The 22,106-nt window shown below is 42.1% G+C and overlaps 1 protein-coding gene across 2 annotated transcripts; it reads right to left on the bottom strand.

The window, feature by feature from the left end:
* Nucleotides 1–292: 292 nt before the first annotated feature.
* Nucleotides 293–5,153, bottom strand: LOC148428148 (insulin-like growth factor-binding protein 6). Of its 2 annotated transcripts, XM_088406468.1 has the most exons (5): nt 4,994–5,153; nt 4,392–4,904; nt 3,868–3,902; nt 3,234–3,353; nt 293–2,217 (listed from the first exon to the last, which is right to left on the bottom strand). In XM_088406468.1, exons 2-5 carry the CDS (start codon nt 4,726–4,728, stop codon nt 2,104–2,106), a joined length of 606 nt encoding a protein of 201 aa, XP_088262594.1. In that variant the 5' UTR covers nt 4,729–4,904; nt 4,994–5,153; the 3' UTR covers nt 293–2,103. The 2 variants fall into 2 exon arrangements, with proteins under 2 accessions (XP_088262594.1, XP_088262605.1); XM_088406479.1 differs by lacking the exon at nt 4,994–5,153 and having other exon boundaries at nt 4,392–4,911.
* Between the last annotated feature and the right edge of the window lie 16,953 nt (nt 5,154–22,106).

Genomic DNA, 22,106 nt, shown 5'->3' with positions numbered 1-22,106 from the left:
TTTTCTGAGTGTGAAGAACGCAAGAGAAACACCAGAGATGAGCAGCGCACACCATCGGCTGGTGGATTAATGCTCATTTTCTGCCGGGCCTTTCTTTCATTTTGCCTGGGCAGAAACAGTAATTCCACAGACGGTGTTACCTTGGAAACTGACATGTACAGTATCTCGGTACTGTGAAGAAGCAGGAGAAATAATCCTTCATGTGTGGAGCATGATGCACATCTTTCAGAATGCGCCCTGAATTTCTGCATGTCCTGCGGCTGTGAAGCAAGAACTCACTCAGTGCTCGGACTCCTATTTAACGTACGTTTTATTCGTTCCCATATTTATTAGTATGATGTTTAGTGTCCTTTGTGTGCGGACATCCATTCATTATGGTAACACATTTGCACAACAAGATTGGTCAGAAATTGATAAATTCTAATGACACTTAACACACCCATTTGTATGACTTTGGCAAGACTTATTTTCTAAGCAGGAAAGTATGTGTTTTCATGAACAATTTCAGATCTGAATTCAACAAGGCATTAATGAAAATAACATGTACAGTAGTTGGAAGTGAGCTCTGATGGTATTTCCGTAAAGTTCTGTGCCCTTCAAGCATGAGACTTGCACCAACATGAAACAAAATAATCTCAGTCTTTAAATAGCTGACAATATAAAAATACATGGCAATATACTGTAGTCTGTTAAATAAAGCAACGATTCATATACAAAATATATTGAGGTGTATAAAAATATGCCTTACAACTTTTTGAAAAGGACAACAGCCGTAGGCTTTTTGTCTGCCGCTTCAGAACGTCACACAGTCAAGCACAAAAGTCCAACATATGCACTACAATCAACCAACAAGCATTCACCACACCCACTTGACAAAGAAAGCATTCTGGATCATTTTCATGTGACTTTTTTTTTTTCCAGAAACAACATACACAAATATAGGAGTTGTGAGCTTAATTAAAGCAGTATGCAATGAACAGACCCCCAAATCATTTACTTCTATAGAATAGAATTGTTGCGAGCCCTATCTTTGGAGAGAGGGAGAGAGGATGGTGAGGGAGACACATTTTTCAAAGGGTTGTGTCACATCACCTGCATCATAACAGCATTGAAGCCCACTGAGATCAGAACAAACACGGGCAGTGGCAGCTATACTAAAGTAGAAAGTAGGGATGCACCGAAAATTCCGTCACGAAAAGTGCAGTTTTTAGCTGAAGGATTTTTTCTGGGTGTTGTGGTGGCGCTAACAATATTCTTTCAAGAAAGCTCTCTGGACTAGGCTAGGAGTGTCCAAACCCGGTCCTCGAGGCATGGTATCCTCCTGCATGTCTTCCAGGTTTCATTCCCTAGTTACACCTGATTCAAACGATCAGCTCAGCAGAAGCCCGATGACGGACCTGATCATTTGAATCAGGTGTGTCGAGAAAGAAACCTGGAAAACGTGCACTTGGCTCTCGGTTTGGACACCACTGGTTCACGAGGGAGTGGGAAATCCGGGTTTCTGACTTAAAAGACTTTAAAAATTGAGTGGGATCTGGCAAGGGGTAGTGTCATGTCACGGTGAGGGAAATGAGTCCCAAATTCCCTCGCCGCCGTGGCCGGCCATTGGCTCGGAGACAGAAAGCTACCCAGCAACTGTCAAGGCATGTGCATTGCGCAGAAGAAAAGACAGCTCACATTTAGGCAAATTTGGGAAAGTGCGGGAAATGATCCAGCCCAGGATTTTTTAATGAACTTTTGAAGGTATTCTTATATCTTTTGGTGTTTGAATTTTCCTTTGTGGTGCATCCCTAGTAGAAAGGAGAAGAGAAATGGAACCCAAAGGCCGGGACAAGAGGCAGGGAAGAGAGCCATCTGTTGCTGAGTTCTGGCTTGAGTGGCCGAGAACATCAGCATGCAGTAGGACCTTCAGGCTTGAGCTGCGAGTCTACCTAAATATCTTGTTTCACAACTGGTGAGTTATTGTTTTTTTTTTTTTTCTCCCTGCTCCCTTGTGTCCAGGCAATGCAGATCTAGTCTAATCCATGCTAAAGCTCCCGTCTCCCTGAGCACCTCTCCTCCTCGTCTCCCTCCAGGCGCAGAAGGATAGCACGGGCTGGGTGCTCACTCCCCGTCGCACGGTACCACACCATCCTCGCTGGCTCGGGAGGCCACTGGAGTGCCCATCTCGTCAACGCACCAGCAGTGGCCGCGCTTCATGCCTTTGGAAGAGCGACACTGGACGCCACACAAAGGTGAGAGAGGAAATGACATATCACCAAAACACAATTGGGATTGTTCCAAACACTGCAGGCTATGATACCCAGTTGGGTCGCTCACTTTTCCAAAAACAAATCGCTGTTGTTGTTCTAAAACCCTGCAAGTCCTTTTTGGGTCAGTTCCATGTGTTGAAAATCTTTTGCTAATGATTCAACAAACATTTTCGGGTTCTCCTGACAAAGGGGTGAAAATGTATTCTGTTTATTTGTTTCTAAACATTCAAAAACCTCTACTGAAATCATTCAAATCCAGTGCTGCCAACCTTTAGAAACTCACTTCCTCCAAAATGTATCTGACACTTCATATTTTCTAAGTTCTATCTGGAACATTATGGCAGGACAGTGGATGGGACTTTGTATGGTATGTACACAAAATTATTATTTTTTTTGTTTACTAAATTATTAGCACAACTTGCATAAATGACTGATTATGTACTACGCTCACCTAAATAGATTGTAGACTTCTTGTGACTAACACACGTCCACTAATTCACTCAAAGACTTGCAAAGGTTTTCTTCAGCCTTTTGATGGTCTCAGTCAGGCTTTGTAAACTTCAGAATTACAGTGACTTTGCGGTTGTATAGAAAACCTTCTCCATATGGCGAGAATGTCTCCAAAAGAAGCTGGATGCTCACAGAGGAGCACTTTATCTAAGTACATGAACAGAGTGTGAAGGGGAAGGGGAAACGGTGACGAAAAGTAACGGTGATGAGCGCAGCCTTGAGGGCCTCGTCAAGAAATGTGGGGCAGTCGCACACTTTGCAACACTTTAGCTTGGTGACCTTGGGCGGGGGCGGGGGCGGGCCCAACCCTTTGTTAGAACTGAAAATTTGCTTCTGGTGATCATGAGAAGATGATCGTTTCTTATTGTCGGCAACAGAAAAAAAGGTGACTGTTTATTTTCAACCACAGCTTTAACAGCGATATAGGAATGACGCTGCATTATTTGACGCCATCACGGCTTGTGTCTTTACCTGCTTTTTTCTGTAGAAGCCTTGTGTGTCACAGTTGGGGATGTAGATATCGCGGTCCGACTGAATGATGGTCAGCTGCAAGCCTCTCAGGACGCTGTTGAGCAGTTTGCGACACGGCGCCTGAGAGACAAACGCGAAGCAGGGTGAAGTCAGAGGCAAAGCTGGTGAGAGGTCACATGTTTGCATACGTTGCACGAGAGCCACAAGCTGACAAAGAGTGTTTACCAAGCACATATCCTATGACATTATATAACCACATTGTTACACAATGCCTCGTTTTTTTGTGGTGGGGGCACGTCTGGATGTTTCTTGTGACAATATCACAAAAGACCAAGTGATCAATTATCCCTGATCAAATACGGTCCTTGAAAAAACCTATCGGGTCAAACTCGAAACATTTTTCGCAGGCTTGAAACTTTGACAATTGTGGACCTGCTCGGAGACGTGTGCCGCATAGCGGCAGGCTAATCGTACACCATCGTGCCATGTGTGAATGCGTGACAGTGCAACACAACCAATAGCAAAGCTGGCTGATTTCTCAAACGGCGCACATTATATCAGTGTGACCTCGTTAGGCATCATTCAGGGCACCGCGAATCACCTTCACTTATAACTGGAAAAGAAGACAACTTACTTTTTCAATGTCACCGCTGTGTGAAGGGTGAGGACCTGAGAAAAAACAATATTAGATTGTGATGTGAAAGCATCTGCCCAGTTATAAGCATCAGAGAGCTGCTTGATCTGTCTCTGCACAAAGCACTTCAAACAGTGGCACCGATGATATGGATACATCGTCCGCCGGATGTGAGGAAGATGCAGTTCTTTTTTGGATCGACAGTAAAAAGCTCCTCCGTCACGATATGGGTCGCTGCCCCTTTCGCGATAACGTGGAGCGCCGTGCAAGTCGTGTCAATGCGACTCATCGTATCATTTGAACCGCCGTACCGAAACCTCATTCAGCCGCAATGTCTGTCACTGGTACGTTTGGGGCCAGTTGCTGACAAATTGCGAGGGGGTGGACATCACAATCGAGTGGAGTCAGGCACTGCAGAGCAACGCCGGATGTTGCCGCTTCTTCTGACATACGCAGCTTGAAAGACATGTGGTGGCAGTATGTATGCCGAGGTGCAGGTGCCATCTATAGATCTGGCATCTTACCTGTAGGGTGGGGCCTCTCGGTGGGACCGGTCCTGCTGTGCTTGACACAAATGCCCCTGCCCTGCAAGAGAGCCTGCAGGGGGCTGTGCTCCCTTGGTGGAGGTATGCAGCGGAGCCCCTTGGCACAGCTGAGGGTGTACACACCACAGGGCTCCCCCTGGGCCAGCAGCGACGTGCTGCCGGCAAGGTTGTGCTCCCGGGGGGGCCTCCCCGCCCCCAGCGGATCCTTGCAGCCAGGACAGACCTTGAAGGGGCCCAAATGGCTCGCCCCCGTCCATGAGCCCCAGTTAACAATCAGCAATAAGACTACGCTGGTCAAGTTACACAGCAAAGGCATATCTCTGATTCTCCACGCTGACAGGTAAATGTAGCTGATTTGAAAGCACCTCTCCGCTCCCACTCCTTTTCTCACTAGCGGTTATCCTCGGTGCCTTGCCAGCCGAGTCCCCTGTGGTGCCAGAGTAGATGAACGGAGCTCGACAGAGACGCTGCACGGCACCGGCTTTTAAAGATCTGAAAGGCGATGAGTGAGAGAGAGCACGAGGGGGAGGGAGGCAGAGCGAGCGAGCTCAGCTATGACACCTTCAGGGGCTGGGACTCACCGAGAGCGAGAGAGCGAAGGAAGGAAGGAAGGTGGCAGGGACAGAGGAAGAGGGGGGTGGATGCCGTCCCTTTCACAAATGATCCAAACAGTCGCACGTCTCGGCTAGTTCTGCAAGAAGACCGCCCTTTCCGTGCTTTCCAGCGCTGGGGACCCTCCGTTTGCCATGCGGACAAATCTGGAACATCACTGTCGCGGCTGCACAGCTGCCTGATTATTCAGCCGGATAGCGCCAGAGCGTTCCCTGTGGCAACGCTTGAGAAAATGACAGACGCCAAATTAGGTCAATTAACACACACAACCCAATTTGGCACATAAAAGTCGATCCACATCCGGAAATGAAGATTAATCGCCGTTAATTGTTGGGGCCGGCTCCCGCGCCTATGTGGATGTTCTGCCGGCTAAAAATAGATAAAGCTATTTCTGAGCAACATGGATCACTCGTGTCACCTTCACCTTTCTCCTCCAAATACCACTGCAAAAGGCTTGCTCCAGCTGTCCCCCTCATCACAATACTCACATCAGGTCACGGTGGAAGAATGTCAGCGGGTCAACAAGTCAAGCAAATGGTAGCGCCGCATCATTCTTCAAACGGGACCAGCTAAATCATTTGTTGTGACCCGTCCTGATCCGCTCGTGCAAGTTAGGAACGATACAGTACATTTACATTTTAAAACGGCCTTATTGCTTCGGATATGACAGGTGTGAAGAATCGTAGGTAACATCCTGGTGTAAATGTTGATCAGGAGCAAGTGTTTCTATAGGTGACTTAAATGTGGCATCCGAGCGCCTTACTTCATTTGTAGAATCCAGAAGATCTTTTCCTGCGAGTATTTCCGGCTCATCTCGATTATTAGGAAAGGAAGTGTCCTTGGCAAGAACAAGAATATGTAGAGGCCCTCGGTCTTGTCTCAGTCTTGATACTCCCTAGTCTCGAAAATGTCCTGGTCTCTGTAGACTCAACATCTCCCGGTTTTGTAATCGTCAAAGCTGTGTGTGTTCTTTTTAACTTAAACTTAACTTTAATTCAAAACCTGAATATTTTTATATTTTATTAGGAATCCAGACATTCAATCTCACATCTTGTTCACATCATTCAGTCAATCATTCTCCCTTTTCTTGGCTGGTTTTTAGCGCTAGGTGCTAAGCTAACTCTTTCCGCACCGGTAGCTAAGAGCATAGAAATAGAACAAACGTACTTTTAAGTTTGGTATTTTAGCCAGAAACTTGAAGTCAAATCATCATTTCATGGGCCACATAAAATGATGTGCTGGGTCAGATTTGGCCCCCGAGCTTTGAGTTTGATACCTGTGCACTAGATCGATGAGCACCAACATTTCAAACTGTACCGAAAGTGTTTCATCTCTGTCTGCGTACATCCTTTTACTTGCCATTTTCCTTTCAATTGTCAACAGTGAGTGACTTGTCATACAAGTGATATCCAATTTCCTTTGGAATAGATTTACTGTATGTGGTCAGGATATGGCCGAGAAGTGGTCCGTGAGCACAATGTATTCTATGTTTCTGGAGGTTTCCAGTGGATGTCAGAGCGCGGCAGAGCAAATATCCCCATCGCTCTGTAGGAATTCCGAGGAACACGCGGCAAAAAATGAAAGCGCTATCTGCGGCCCGCAGGTTGTATTGATCTTGGCCAGGGCGGCTAAAATCACCTGCCGACACACGCTCGCATCATTTTGCAGACTTCAGCATTAGTCCGCATATCTTGCATACTTGGAGAACATTCCGAGACAAGCAGCAGACCAAGTGGGGCTCTCTGTTTCCACATTCCCCGTGATGATTCTTTTTTTGTACTGTTATCAACATGGCAACCGGTGTCAACACGCTACCAACTGCCTCAATTCTACCGACTTGCTTTATGCTTCACGTCTGACTATTCAAATTTACATTCCTAAAAAGCAACTCGAATATGTTGCGTGTTTGTGTAATTCCAAAGCTTCTTCTGACATTGAGGTCGTTTTTAAAAACATCACAGAATAGTGAGAGTGAAACAGAGAAAAAACGAGTGAAAATCATTTGACTTTCTAATAGGCTTTCCTGGCTGTGTATGTATATATTGAATTGCCATATATAGATGGCAACCATGTTTCCAGCCTGCTCATTGATGTAATTTGCTGTCTCATCGATGGCTGACGAGACAGTCATTGCAAGGCTGTTGCGAGCGATGATCACGTTGCTTTCCTTTGTACCCATATTTCCTCGCGAATTCCTATGTGAGTACAGTGGCTCGATGCTGTTTGGATCGATAGTGCAGATGCAGTTTTACTCGAAAGTTGCGCTCTTGTGCTCGTCATGCTGACCTGACATTTATTGCCTGTAGTTGTTACCAAGGGAACTCTGAAGAAGTGGGTTGCTAGGTGGCCGACCATCATTTGCTGAGGGGAAATCAGTCAGGCTCAGCGCTTCCACGTTTGCTGACTCCAGTCCACTCACAGCATCACGCTAAAGTGGTACCTCTACTTTTGAAATGAATTCTTTCCGGAAGTAATTTCAGAACGTGAATTTTTCGTGAGGCACATTTTACATGTAAATAGCCTAATGCATTCCAAGTCCCCTGTTACAGTTTTTGTCTCCCAGAGCCCGTGTGGGTTCTCTTCCTCCCACACTCCAAAAACATGCATGGCAGGTGTAGTGAACGTACTAAATTGAATGGTTGTTTGTCTCTGTGTGCCCTGCGATTGGCCGTTTATCAAAAAAAAACAAAAAATGGCGGAATAAGAATATCGGAACGGCTGTTTTTCATCCGTCATTTAAATCGCCGGAATAGACATTCCGTCAGATGTCCGTCAATCCGACGCCCCCGTTATGCCGACGGAAATACAAGCCAACTGTTTTGCCTGGTTGTTTGCAGCATTTCTTGGTTCCGTTGGCTATCCAATGGAATTGCTAAGTGGTGAACTGTGCAGTTAAATGCGCAAACTGACTCATCATAGTTCAGTTTTTTCACAGTAAGAAGCCCACCAGCCTTCGTGGCATAAATTTCAATCACAACAGTAACACAGCCGAATGCTGTGGAATTTATAGCACCTCCCTGTTCAATTAATTGCCCGTACATTATGTTATAGATACATGTTTTATACACCGTTAGAACTAAAACTAAAAATCTGGATATTTGAATAATGCCACGCATTTTAATGCAACTCACATTTACAGCCTCCTAAATTTCCAAAATGTCAAAACCATCAATAATGGTCAAATTACATCAAACATTGTCCAGTAAAGGTATTTCAGTAAACTAGTTAGTTCACTAACTAACCAAGCCTTACATTCATAAACCCACATTATTTCCTTTTGAAAACGTTTTAAAAATTCCATCTGATACGTGTTCATCGGTGCATTTTTGATTGTAGCTGGTTGGCATGCAAGCTTTAGCCGTTTAAGGACTCAGTAGGAAGAAGTGTTTTTGTTTTTTTTTTTTCATTGTACACCTTTTTTTTGGGCACTGTTTATTTTTTTGTAAATAATTGTGTAAATACCGGAAAAAGAGGATGCCGAGGAGATTCACTTGGAAGAGGAAACTCCCGTGGAAATTTGTACAGGGTTCACTTGAGAATCTACAGGAAGGGATGGAAGTTAAACGCATTATAGAGGCCAGACCCATCAGCATTCTTAAGGGTTACTTCAGTAGCTGCCAGAGGTAAGAATAATCTATTTGGATAATCATAATGCGACCAGTAGGTCACAACATGTCAACATGTTTACCTTTGGCGGGCTTTTAATAATTTTTCAAAAATTAGACAAACCGCCTATCTTCTTCTCACCGGCACTGTCCATCAGTTCCTGGGGCTCATGGTGAATAAAGATGTATACATTTGATATAAACCCACGAAAGATTTGTGCTCAGCTCAGTGCTTTACCAATGTGAGTGTGATATTGTCGTTATCTCGTTAGGGGAGGGAAAATATTGCGAGTTGCGATGACGCATAACTTAACAGTCTAGGTTGAGCAAGCGCTAGTGTCTTAATATTATACACGAACAATTTTTGCTTTTCGTATCCCGAAGTTCCTGTGTACCAAGAGGCGGTATTATTCCGAAGAGGCATTTCGTAACCTGATTTTTTTTGTAACGAGAGAAATCCGTAAGTAGCGGTACCACTGTAGTTCATACACAGATAAGCGTCTGCGTTTCTTACTCAAGTTATTCTCTCCCATTTTTGATTGTTGGATTTTGAAGAGGCTTTGCCAGTGTTCTGACAAGTAGAGGTGAATTAGTGAATCAACTAATTTGGTAATCATTAAGAGCTAATATTTATTAAAATTGTTAAAAGCTCATCCTGTTTCCTTTTGGAAAAACATGACCATCATTCTTACAGATTTATTGAGAGGTTTTAGTTAATGCTAGTAGCCCTTCCTTGGCAATGAATCAGTTGTCAAGAAGTACCTCTCACTTTTCAAAAGGCTGCAGATTACGTCAGCGCCTTTCCTGTTATATAGCTACATGATCTGGTTTTCGTTCGTCTTTAAACAATAGAATGAAAGAAGTGACAAAAATCAGTTCACAAACCGTGGAGGGACCTCAGTTGTGAGGTTTCACAATTTTGGAAAGGGTCACTGGCCTTGCGTTACTCTTTCTCTACTTATGCCCGCCCTTAAATGTCAGCAGTCAGCTTCGGTCTTGGAAGCTGCCACATGTGAACCGACGGTGGTTCGTGTGTGGTTGCTTTCATTTCAGGGACACGCGAGTCTGCTGGGTGCTCGTACGCTGCCGATGGTGGGGGCCAGGTGCCTGTGATTTGCGCCTGACATTTTCTGTGAAACGCAATGTTTGACCCACGCATCGAGTTTTCAAGAGAACAGCGTTTGTCTTGATATGAGACGTCACATTTGGAGCCGGCTAGGTCCTCCTGACATTTAGACAAGGCCGCTCCGATGCAACTACGCGACTATTTTGTTTTCTGCAATGATTTTTCTGCAGCTGTGACGCACATGCTGTCCATTTATCTGAGACGCTGGAGTTTTTCTCCTCTTAAAGGTCAGGCCTACCGTCCAAGTATGCGTCGTGGCTGTTTCTCCTGGCTGGGCTTTCACGTGGACTCCCTTTCACCTTTTTTAAAAATGTGCAGCATTCTGCTCGCTCGTTGGTCAGGATCATCACTGAGCAAATTCCTGCCCTTTTACAGCAAAAAGTGCCTTCTTCTAAGACAGATTCGTCAATGAACAAATGCAGAGACCTAAATGATTGGCTTCAACATACAGGAGTGAGTGTCCTTAAGAGACTTAGGCTACACGTGTTATGTGGTGGCAGCCCACGCACTCTACTTACAGAACCAGAAGCAGTAGTTTGACAAATAGGAACCATCTAATCAAAATATATATATTTTTTTCATCCTGTGTTGTAATACTTTTTAAACAACATTAATAGAACTCTAGAGTATTCCATAGCAATGTATCCGGGCTTTGCTGACTTAGTCATGGACTTGTTGAATAGATTAAATGTTCCTTGTTTGCCTATAGCGTTGACAATTTGTAATAAAATTAAGCCCTCTGTTACAGACCAAACGTAATTAAACGGCGACGCCATTGCACATTAGCATTTACAGTACAGGCCAAACGTTTGGACACACCTCCTAATTCAGTTTCTTAATTTAATTCTGGACACTCATTTTTCTGCGGTTCGTTGTTCGCTCTTACCACAGTAGTAATAATAAATAATAATAAATAATAATAGTAGTCCAATCGGTAGTTGGATGTGTTGTAACCTAACTTCTGCACGCATCAACTGATGGTTCTATCCTCATTGATAAATCAAGAAATTCCACTATTCAATGCCAATAAGGCACATGTGTGAAATGAAAACCATTTCAGGTCACTTAAGCTCATTGAAGGAATTCCAAGAGCGTGCAAAGCAGTGATCAGAGCAAAGCGTGGCTATTTGGAAGATATTAGAATATAAAACATTTTATTATTTCACCATTTTTATTGTGTACATAACTCCACAAGTTCATTCATAGTTTTGAGTCTTTGAGTGAGAATATACAATGTGAGAATAGTGAGAATAGTCATGAAAATAAAAAAAATACATTGGCCGAGAGCGTGTGTCTATGTCCTTTGCCCGAACGGTACGTTGGCAAAAGGAATATTCTACCAAACCGTGTTTTCTGATTTATATAGAGTGTTCTCATCAAGTTAACGCTTCTAACCCGATTGGAATCAGAATACAAGATTCGATGTCAACCTGGATAATGACTCATGTCTAGTCTAGTAGTTGATTGTCATTTGCTTTTTGTCATAATGTCTTGTTATAAGAAACCCCGCTTTTTAAAATGTTGCGGTTGTAAATGGAATTTAAACATTCGGTGCTCTTTAGCGGCAGTTATCATGTTCTTCTAGGTCAACAGCTTTCCCGGGGAATGTTATGAGAGCCCTCTGGTGTTTTTTTTTTTTCTTCCACATTCACCGTTCCAGTCAACGACTTGGGGAGTATTTCACATTTTCTAATTTTAGCCAAAAGAAAATATTGCATTTCTGCTAGTTTTACATATTTGGCATGTCGAGCAGCCGGTTGGACACCAGCAGCCAATGTTTTGTCATGTCATTTCAATCTAGAAAGTGATGTTATCTCTTCAGAAGCTAAGACTGAATTATGTATTTGTGGTTTCCCCAAGAAGTGATGCCCCCCCCCCCCCCCCCCCCCCCCCCCCCCCCTATCCCCATAAGGCAAGAATGTACAGAAAGTGTATTTTTTTTCAATGTTTACTACCCCATTCGATTCTTGCTCTTTGCCATGGCCGGCTACACATCGTCTTTGTTGCTATCGTTAGCTATGGCTGCAGTCAAATCTGCCTGCTTTGCATTCATGTGGTTGGCTAAACTAGAGCTGCTTTTGTGGTAAGCAAACTACTTTGTATGAAGAATGCATATCACTCTTGCTAAATCAAAGGTGCTGTCGGGGCCCTTTTTTTCCCAAGTTAAATTCACCATTCATTGGACGGACACCTCTCATATGCCCTTCCATTTTCACATCTTTCTTCTGCCCTCTCACCCATAACAGGAGCCTATTAGGTTATGCTGGTGCTTCTCGATTACTGTATTTTATATTTGTCCCCCACAGGAAACGGAAAATCTTCCACGTCCCCCACTCGTCACGCCAACCGTAGGATTATCAGTAAAGATTGTACAGCTAAATCTATATCCTTTTATATCGTTGACAAAACAAAAAAGGATTATAATAAATCAACTTTCAAAAACTGTTAACCACTTTTTTTTTTACAGCTTTTATACACTGTTTCTTTTTTTACAGGTTAGTCTAAAACAGAAAAAAATACCAAGTGCAACGAAAATGCCTGGAAAAAAAGACACCAATCCTTATTTTATTGCAAATGCACTTCACATGACAAAAACAAAAGTCTTTTCTCTGGGGTCATCCACGCCCCTTAGGGGGGCCAGCCCCACTATTTGAGAAAGACTGGGTTATGCCAAACACAATCCCCTCCAACAGATCCAGCATGATTGTTTCCTCCATGACTTCATGATTGTTCTCTTGCCTTAAATAAATAAGACCATGGCTGGCGCTCAGCACCATTCTGGTTTTTACATGTTAATATTTGACGCAGTCGTTGTAATCAGCATGGTGCTTGATTTCTCTCTTTACTGAACGGCCAGTAACACAACGTCGACGGAAGATAAATGACTTGTCGGACCGCTGTGCCTTTGAAGAGGCCTCACTTGTTAAGTGCAAGACCGCAGAAAGCACAGAGAACAATGACGCTAGTGAGTTTTCGGCAGTACAAATTTGCCCTCCTGTTTAGATGGCTGGCTATCTGATCCACCATCATCATGTCCTCATTCGTTCCGCGTCATTTTCCGTTCCTGCTTCTTGTCTTTTTGCCACTTTTGCTTCATTTTTCTTTTTCTTTGTTATTGAACGTTGGACGTGCCTGATTGGCTTTGAAATAGCGCAAGAAATAAGCAGCAGTGGTGAGTAATCAAATGTTCTAAACTGCATTCAGCACAAAGGAAAGTATTTTCAAGAAAATTGTGGAATTTAAAAAAACAAACAAACAAATGAGTACTTCAGCGACATCTGAAATCAGTGTAAGCACGAAACAATTCATTCATAAAGTACATGACCTTTTATTAATAATATTAATGACTTGGCTTTTTTGGGGGGCTTTCGGGAAATTCAAGGCCGATTTACAGCATGGAGATTGAGCAAAAAAAAGCATAGGACACCAGAGCTGCAATTTCTGTTAATAACCAATCTGTTATTTTGTCTATGAATCAATTGAACATGTTTTACAATTTTTAAATATTTATTCAAAAATGACATTATTTACGCAATGCCAAAAACACGCAAAAATATTGATCACTGTTTTACATAGAAGAAAGCAAATGGTGATCTTTTCTGGTTATCAAAATAAGACATTTGAATTTGAGTTCAGGGAAAAATCTGAAGCAGTGACTGAACGCTTTTCAAAAAAGCTTCATCAATTCTTCTCGAGTAATATTATTTCATTTCTTAGTTGTTGATTTTCATCACTAAACAATACAAACTAACCAACAATAATTGGTAAATAAACTCTGAAGAAGAAAAAATGTTTTTTGCCATATGCTTTGCAAAATAAAAAATCGATCCGATTATTCGATTAATCGTCAGAATAATCAACTTCAAAAAGATTTGCTAATGACAGCCTTAACTGTAACGCTAATGCTAAGAGAAGTGCATCCAAAGTCAGCGAGTGACTAGGTGTCATGTTCTCGACTTTCAACAGAAATCCAAGGGCAACTGCTTGGCGACGACGCCTGAATGTGCGTGCGTCATTTCATTGACGACTCGTCAATGTTGACTTGTCGTCCATGTTAGCAGCTGTGATTGGTTGTCTATGGAGATGTTGTCAAATATTTTGTAGAGCTTCTTAACTGGCATCAGTTTTGCTGCTACACGTTGACTTTGACTCATTGCGCACTTGAACATGAATGCTGCTCAAGTTTTGAAATGAGTGATTGATTGGCCCCGATTGTGCTATTTTAAACATCGAAAATGTGATCTGGTTTTTGAAGCGCTTGTTAGTGTTGCTTCTGTATTTTATTGTTGTCGCGTCGAATTAGTTGCAGCGTCAATAGTCGTTTGTTCTATCATCTCGTACCCTTAATCTTAGGATGACGTAGCACTGATGGATTATTGATATTGGATTGTTAATTTTTTTTTCATATGTTTACAGACATATGTATCTCACAACTAGTCATTCATTGTGAGCCTTTCAAAGCAAATGGAAGCATACTCAACTTGACTTTGGTAATCTACTGCCTGAAAGTTTTTACCACATTGTTCACCCACATCACCGTTATACGTTACGGCTTTATTGTGTCCAAACAAGACTGCTTTATCCCCAAAGAGCAATATTGTATAGCGGTACCTCCAGATATGAGTGGCCCAACATTTTCGTTTTGTGAGACACAAACCATAATTTGACCAATTTTCTCTTTCTTTCTTTCTTTCTTTCTTTCTTTCTTTCTTTCTTTCTTTCTTTCTTTCTTTCTTTCTTTCTTTCTTTCTTTCTTTCTTTCTTTCTTTCTTTCTTTCTTTCTTTCATTTGTGTGTGTGTGTGTCTGTCTGTGCCTTACTCTCTTTCGTCCTTTCTCTTTTCACCTATGAGCAGGAGATCAGTGACGGTGAGTTGTTTTCACAAGCAAAACAGCTATACTGCGATACTTTTACCCATTGAGCAACAAATTGAACACAAATGATACAACACCAAGACTGACAAAATGTCAAGTTTTCAACAATTCTCTGGCTAGATTAGTGTGAGTTCAGAGAAGATTTGAGACCTTAATTAATGGTATTTAATTTCATATAAACAATGGCCAATTAGAGTAGTATCTCAAAGTTGTATAATGGTTCTTTTAAATGTTTTGAAAGCATCTTAGGATCACTTTTACTAATACAATGTGAGTGATCGAGAGCTACTGAGGCAGTGGCTAAATGGTTTTATCTAACTAGAAAGTTGAAACAACCCAAGAAAGTGAGGCTTCTGTCCTGCATCTGTCATCCTCCATTGGGCTCATCCTCCGAATTGACAGGATACAGGCAGGGCCACTGTATGGATGTTACATCTGTCTCCCAGGCAGCAGCCCAACAAAACAAGTCATCCACATTCATGCCGCTGCCAGGTAAGGATGTTGTCAGCTACCTTCAGTCAGGCACACTTTGCTCCAGGCTATGTCTGGCGCTCATCTTCCATGAGTCAGCAGCAAAAAAAGCAAGAAAGAGGTGTGGTTTCTCATCAAAGGGAAATACCGTCCTGCTGCTGCGTTGTCAGATCAGCCAGGACAACAGCCATTCAAAACATTGGCTGAATTTGGCTGACCACGAATGTGGCAGCTGGAGAAAGGTTTTCACTTGAGAGCCACACGAATTGCACACACTTTAGCATGCTCTCAAAGTACAGTATTTGGTCCTTTTTGTTAATGGAACCAACGCATGCACGCACGCACACACAAACACACACAACATACGGGGGTTTTTCTACCACAGTGGGTACATTCCTTTGACATAATGCATTTCCGAGCCCCTAACCTTAACCATCACGATATATCGCCTTTACTAACCTCAATCAAATTCCAATTGAAACCTGCATTCCAAAAGCAAGTCTTGACCCTCACAAGGAGGCCTGATCTTGTGGGGTCCAACAAAAGGGTCGCCATGACTGCAGGAGGTTCCCACAAAGACAGTAAAACCAGTGATTTGGTCCTCAAAATTAAGCAAAAACCAAGGATACGTGCACACACACACTTAAACCCATTCTTGTCTCAAATGTAGTAAATTTGATCATGTTGCTTGGATTCGTTTTAAATGTGGTTGAGTTGCACAATTTACATGTGACGCCCCTGAGTGAGTTGCAGTTTTCGTGTGTTGTGACCACAAATCCATAAATGATCCCAACTATTCATGAAGCCATTTGACTCTTGTTCTTTAAACATTTGTAAGAACGGAAAATAAATTAACTTGTTATGACACATACACATATTCAGTCATATCGCTGAAATAATACCATCCATTTGGCTCGCTGTTATTGTGTGAATGCAAAATGACGGTCATCCTCTCACTCAAGCTCACAGAGCAGAAGTTGTTATATGTATTTGTTTCTGATTTGCTTTGAATTTGGTGACTCATTTAAGCAACAGTCACAGACATGGAAAATAGAACTCCCCTCATTTTAATTGTTTTATTATCTTATTAAGATTGTTCACATCGGGTGTGGCCTTCAAGGGCCCTGACACACACGCACACACACTTGTGCAGGTGTGTGCAAACACGGAATATAATCCAGAGCTAATTGTATCCACCCCCACAGTGTCTGTCATCTCGTTCTTTGAAAATGGAGGCGTATTTTTCAATTTGATTTGCTGCTGTTTGCTTAGTTGCGCACATGCAGTCATGCTTAGCTGCCCACCTGCTCACACAACACCGTCATCATCACGTGCTGTCCTGCCGATGATGAAATCATCATTTATAATCCATCAATTGGGCAATCTGTTAGGGTCATCACCGACGGACGTCTGTCTCTGACGAATAACGAATTGGAAATTTGTTACGTGGCATCCTCATGCAGGATATTTTTGGGGAAATGAAAGGTAGTAGTACATTGTGTTTCAGTGAAAAAATTATGCCCTTACTTGACCTCCTCCTCTTTAAAGCTAAGGCCCCACGGCTTTGAATGTACAGCACACTTGCTTGATATGTTGTCTTTCCGTTCCGCACACAGACTGGTTGCCGGGACACGGAACAAAGAGAGATCCAGGCTCAGTTCTGCGCTGGAATTTAGGGGTAACAAAAACAAACAACCCCCTGAAGTTGTACAATAAAATGAGTGTGCTGGAGGATTAAAGATTTGGCAATAATATATGTTTCCTTCATCCTGGTTGGCCCTCACTCACTTTGCAGCCTTGACGGTGGCCCTTCTTCCTGCTGTCATGCTGAAAATCCTGTAACGAGAAGCAAATTGCTTCAATTGAACTCAGCTTTAATTCTCGAGTGTGTTGCATCATGTGCACAAAAGTACATTATAAAGAAGTTCAAACAAAAACAATGCAAAAATTACAGCGTGCTAAAGTGACTAAAACATCATACAGAGCCGATAAGAGATGAAATAAATAACAAAAAGGTTTAAAAGAGCTCAATTCATAATAATAATATAGGATAATATAATAATACAGGAGACCAGTCTGCAACCTAGCTAGTGGACATTTGCTTCACTTTGTCAGCCCTACGACAAACAAGTTTTTTTATCTCGTGTCTTTGCCAGCGTTCTCCGACACATCCACTTTGTTCTTGTGCTCACTGCAGCCTGATCAGCAGCTAATGTCACATGGTTTCTGTTATGGTCTGGAGTATGAGCCCAGGGTTCCAAAACCAGAGCTGCATCGGTCGCCTGCACGACCTCAGTCCTGCCTGGCAAGGTTGCGTGGGCACGCACAAACATAAAATGCACAACTTTCCCTCCACACTTGTCTTTGTATAAGCCGCGTTTGTAATTTATTTACATCTGGCCTAATCCACTACTGAGTTGATATATTGAGAACTTTTTCTGTGTGGAAATTCAGGCTGCCCTGTACCATTATAAAATGCCTTGTGGCTTTTGAGACTTTTTTACAATCTGTTTCATGATTCAGCACTTTGATTTCATTGACTTTACCAACAAAGTTTCCCATGGAGATCAAATATCTGTACATACAGTGTGTGTGTGTGTATATATATATATATATATATATATATATATATATATATATATAACCATAATTTGTTCTCAAGTCCAAACTGACAGGACCGTGAAGCCTTCACTATTCGCCCAGGCAAAGTTTAGAGTATTCTTTATTGGTATATGCAGTTAAGCTGAATATACCTCAGGATCCTTTCGTAAATATGCCACTTGAATGGGAAAGTTCTTCACCTTTTTCGTATCCAGTCTTCAAGTCAAGTCAACAGATGTCGGGGACTTCTGCAAGGTGAGAAGATGTTTTCAGTGATGAAAAAGAGCTTCAGATGACAGGACTCATGTCATCTTGCCAGAGACAGCAACATGACAAGCCAATTATCAGTCAGCAAATTGGCAAGACACCACTTTTCTTTTTGACCATGAAAGATTTCTTTTCATTCTTTGTTTCCACAAGTAAAAGATGTGCCTCCAGGTATGTGATCATTTGACCATAACTCTTTTCAATGCGTCGTTAGTTGTGGGAAAGAATCAACTGTTACATTAAATTGCAGTCCCGTCTATCGCTTCATCTTAAAGTATATACAGTAGTGTCAAATCTTTTATTCCCCTAAACCTCCATGTCTAATCTGATACAAAAATCATTCCTAATTGAGAAATGAAGGCAAAAATAGTGTACCAGAGTCAAGTAGAGAGTTTAATAAAAAATGACAGTCATTTCATTTGACTACATTTTGAGTCTTGGCCCTTTGTGCTAACACATGATCAGTCATTTGTAAGAACCGCTACCTGCCAATCAGGGCATCAGTAAATGATGAGCTACTGAATGCTGCTGTCGGCCTTGTGAGAGCGGCAGGAGCACACAAGCACCGGAACGTCCACAGCTGCGTTCTGCGTATTTTTCGTCATTCTTTGGCAAAGATCTTTATGACAATCCAGTTGTTCTGTATGGACGTGACTCTCATTAAATGGTGACTTTTAATGATTTATTTGAGCTGTTCCTTTTCCAGATTGGACAACACCCATCTTAAGTGATGTTTAAAAACAAGAATTGGGTGCACAAGTTTGCAGTTTGTTTTGGATTTTCTTTCTTCAACAGTCACACAGTCTGCTCTAATTTCTAGAATGCCTGTGGAGTTGACAAGGTCGAGCTCTCAACTTCTCATCGGCAGCTTTTCATGAGAGCGTTGTGTACCACTGTATGGTTCTTAAAAAGCTATGTTGGTTCCAGGAAAAAGAAAACTTATTTGACTCGCCATCTGCTTATGCAAATTAAAAGGGATTAACACAATGGGATGTCACTGCGGACGAGACTGCCGCTGAGTGATGGGCGACCCTTACCAGCTTGGTCCCAAAGGTCTGCCGCTAGATGCGGCATGTCTGCTTTGGCAACCGTGTGGGCGGCCCCCATCAATCTTATTTGGTTGAGATGAGAATGATGCAAGTGGCTTATGTGAGATGGGCTTTGACATGAGCGGGTGAAAGAGCGAGCTATGATCCAGCTACTTCAAACCAAGAGCCACGGCTCCCTCTGCGCAGATGAGACTTTCATAGAAGTTCTCAGAAATTCCAAGAACTTCATGCAGATACTTTTTGGAGTGGTGACAAGTAATGCATATGTTGGCCGTATCATATGACTGCGGCAAAAAGAGCTGAAAATTGAGATCCCAATCCAGTTTTCCAAGCCAGTGCAGCATTTCTGTGACACATTGTGGCTGTGTTTTTTTGTAAATTATACTCAGGATGTAAATAAAAGTGTTCATTGTCACTAAGTGGTTTTCAAAGTACTGTAATTACTATTTTTTAGTTTACATTTTCAAGAATTGTGACAGTAAACCTCAATGGAAACGCTAGAGCAAAGGGATATCATTCGCAAGTGACATTTTTTCACATGCAAGTGTTGAATTTTTTTGCCATTGCGATAAAAGAAAATAGGCTCTGGAAACAGGTTTCGCAAATACATGATGCCTGGACCTCATACCACTATGTTTTTATGTCTCCTTTTTGTGTTTGTTCAATATGCAGTGAATGCTTGTGAATGCTAGAATTCTTGGGGCAGATGACATCATTACGCAGTCTCCTCCATCAGTCCATCCATTTTGGTAACCCCAGAACAGAAAGAAGTACTTTTGTGCCCCAAGCAGTTTTGCTTTCTAATTCCAGCTGATAGGACTTCTTATATGTGTTATTATGTCATGTACATTTATTTTTTATACTTACATACTCAGCAGGTCAGACCCTGGCACACACACTGGTCATCACAAATACTCCAGCAGAATATTGGGACAGGGATCCCCAAGAGAACAAAAATTTTCAGTGCAATCTTCACGTTTGACTGAGACCTTTGTATTGCTTGTAATCTGTTATATTTCGCGACAGTTTTTCTTGGGTACTGGATCTCATTTAATTTTCGTCATTGACTTGTCCACCGTTCACATTGCTGGCAGTTAAGCAACGTTTGTAGCTGTTTGAGTTTTTTGGTGTCGTTCTGGGAAGTATCATCTTGCGTGATGTCTTGGTTTTGCTCTTTAGTGAGTCAGGTTCACCTTTGTGCCCTGTCATAAATAAGCAGTGAGCAGAGTGCTCCCCTGCAAGCTTTCTTACCTTTATCACTTTCGCCGACATAACGACAATGAGTCATATGCTCTGACTCAACGCTCGCAGCTGAAGCTTGTGACCAACAAACCATCCAATGTTTACCAAAGACAATTAGGCCATCTCTTACTGGCCAAATCTGATTGCGGGTTAAGTTCTTCCAAACAATTTGTTTCACAGTTATTGTGGGAAGTTATTTTCATACCTAATGGCTTCAAATGGAATAGGATGAGCAGAGCTTGTGTATTCACATCCTTACTTTAAAAATTGCAAACCTCCATTAGCACTTTTGAAAATTTAAAACCACTTCTTTTAAGTTCTTAGTCCAGCACCAATGCGTGAGCGTGTGGGTGTGTGTGCATGCGTGCGTTTTACAAATCGCGGTGATAGTGCATCCAACTGAGAAGTGAACAATTCCGAGTGTTTTCAAAGGCAGATGTTGCATTCTTGTAGGAATTTGCTTTAGGTGGAATATGTTGGAAAAAATGCTCGCCAAATGTTCACCTGTACTTTCTTGTGCCAGGGGAATTTTGAACACATTCAAACTTTTCCTACAATGAAAAATAACGGCAAACATCTGACAAACATATTGCATATAAATGCGACCTTGAATGAATCCTGACAATCTCTGATGTGAACGTGCATTTTGCTAGCTTAGCCAATTGTACTAAATGACCATTCCTCGGTGGGATAAGGGCTTTAGAGTGTCAGTACATGCTTTATTCTTCAATTGTATTTCATTTCTACTGTATAATGGGTTCAAATGAAGGTCGTCATAAGGGCATGATACTGACTTATGTTCCGTCAACATCAAATATTCTGTTTGGTGAAACTCATCAGCTGGCCGCACGTTGGCATTTGCAAGCCATAAGGGTCACAGAGTTGATGTGAGCGCATGTTCTCCTGAAATCCAAGTGGGTGAGAACAGAAAATCCTTCCATTTGTCAACATTTGCTCAGTACAACTCGTTGGCCTCAATGCACTGTTCCCTGACATACGAGGTCTTGGTTAGCGGGCGCGGCCGCACGTGTGCGAAGGTGTCCAAGGTGCATCGGGCCACAATTGTGCGCGAGTGTGTTTGTGCTTGTGCGTGCGTGTATGTAATAGTCCGTCTGTGTGCCGTATCACCACCTTGATGTTATTGTTGCAAATGCATGACGACAGTTTGTCTCACAATAGCAACTAAGCCTCTCCTTTCAAGTGGGTGGCACATGAAAAGTTTGAAAAGCAAGACACACACTTGACTTGTTGTTTTAGGGAGTCTGTGTTTGTTCTGCGAGTTGGAAAGAAGCCCTTTTGTATGAATGTTAAAAATTGTCTTGATGTTCTTTTCACAACAGCTAGATAATATTTGATCACTTGGCCAACTTAGTGAGGCACGTAGCATAAAATGGTGTTGACTGACATCACACCCAGGCAATACGTAAAGCGCAAGGTTACTCCTTGTATTTGGCCGCCACAAGTTCTTGAAGATGTTCTTGAAGATTCACATTAAATGTGGGTCTTACACTATTGAATCAAAATTATCCTACATATTATTCTAACGTGAAATGGCCACTCCCTGCCGCTTCCATTTTTTAAAATTAGTTTGGACATTAGTTGATTCTTTTTTTTTTTTTAAATATTTACTAGGGTTGAACTTGAGATGGAGTGGATATACCTACTCATTATTTATTATGTTTAATTTTTATGAATGAACGCCAACAAAACGTGCCTATGCTAACCAGTTAGCAGTCGCAATTAGCATTTGCATTAGCCATCACCAATTAACTTTAACAAACTCTAAATAACATTTAGTTCACACACATAATGTTATACATACTTACACATCTAATAGTGTCCTTAAAC

This window comes from Hippichthys cyanospilos, chromosome 2 (assembly GCF_059441005.1).
Source record: "Hippichthys cyanospilos isolate Australia breed blue-spotted pipefish chromosome 2, RoL_Hcya_1.0, whole genome shotgun sequence".
Classification (NCBI taxonomy): domain Eukaryota; kingdom Metazoa; phylum Chordata; class Actinopteri; order Syngnathiformes; family Syngnathidae; genus Hippichthys; species Hippichthys cyanospilos.
Note: the sequence above shows the minus strand (reverse complement) of the source record. Positions and strands in the feature narration are given on the sequence as shown.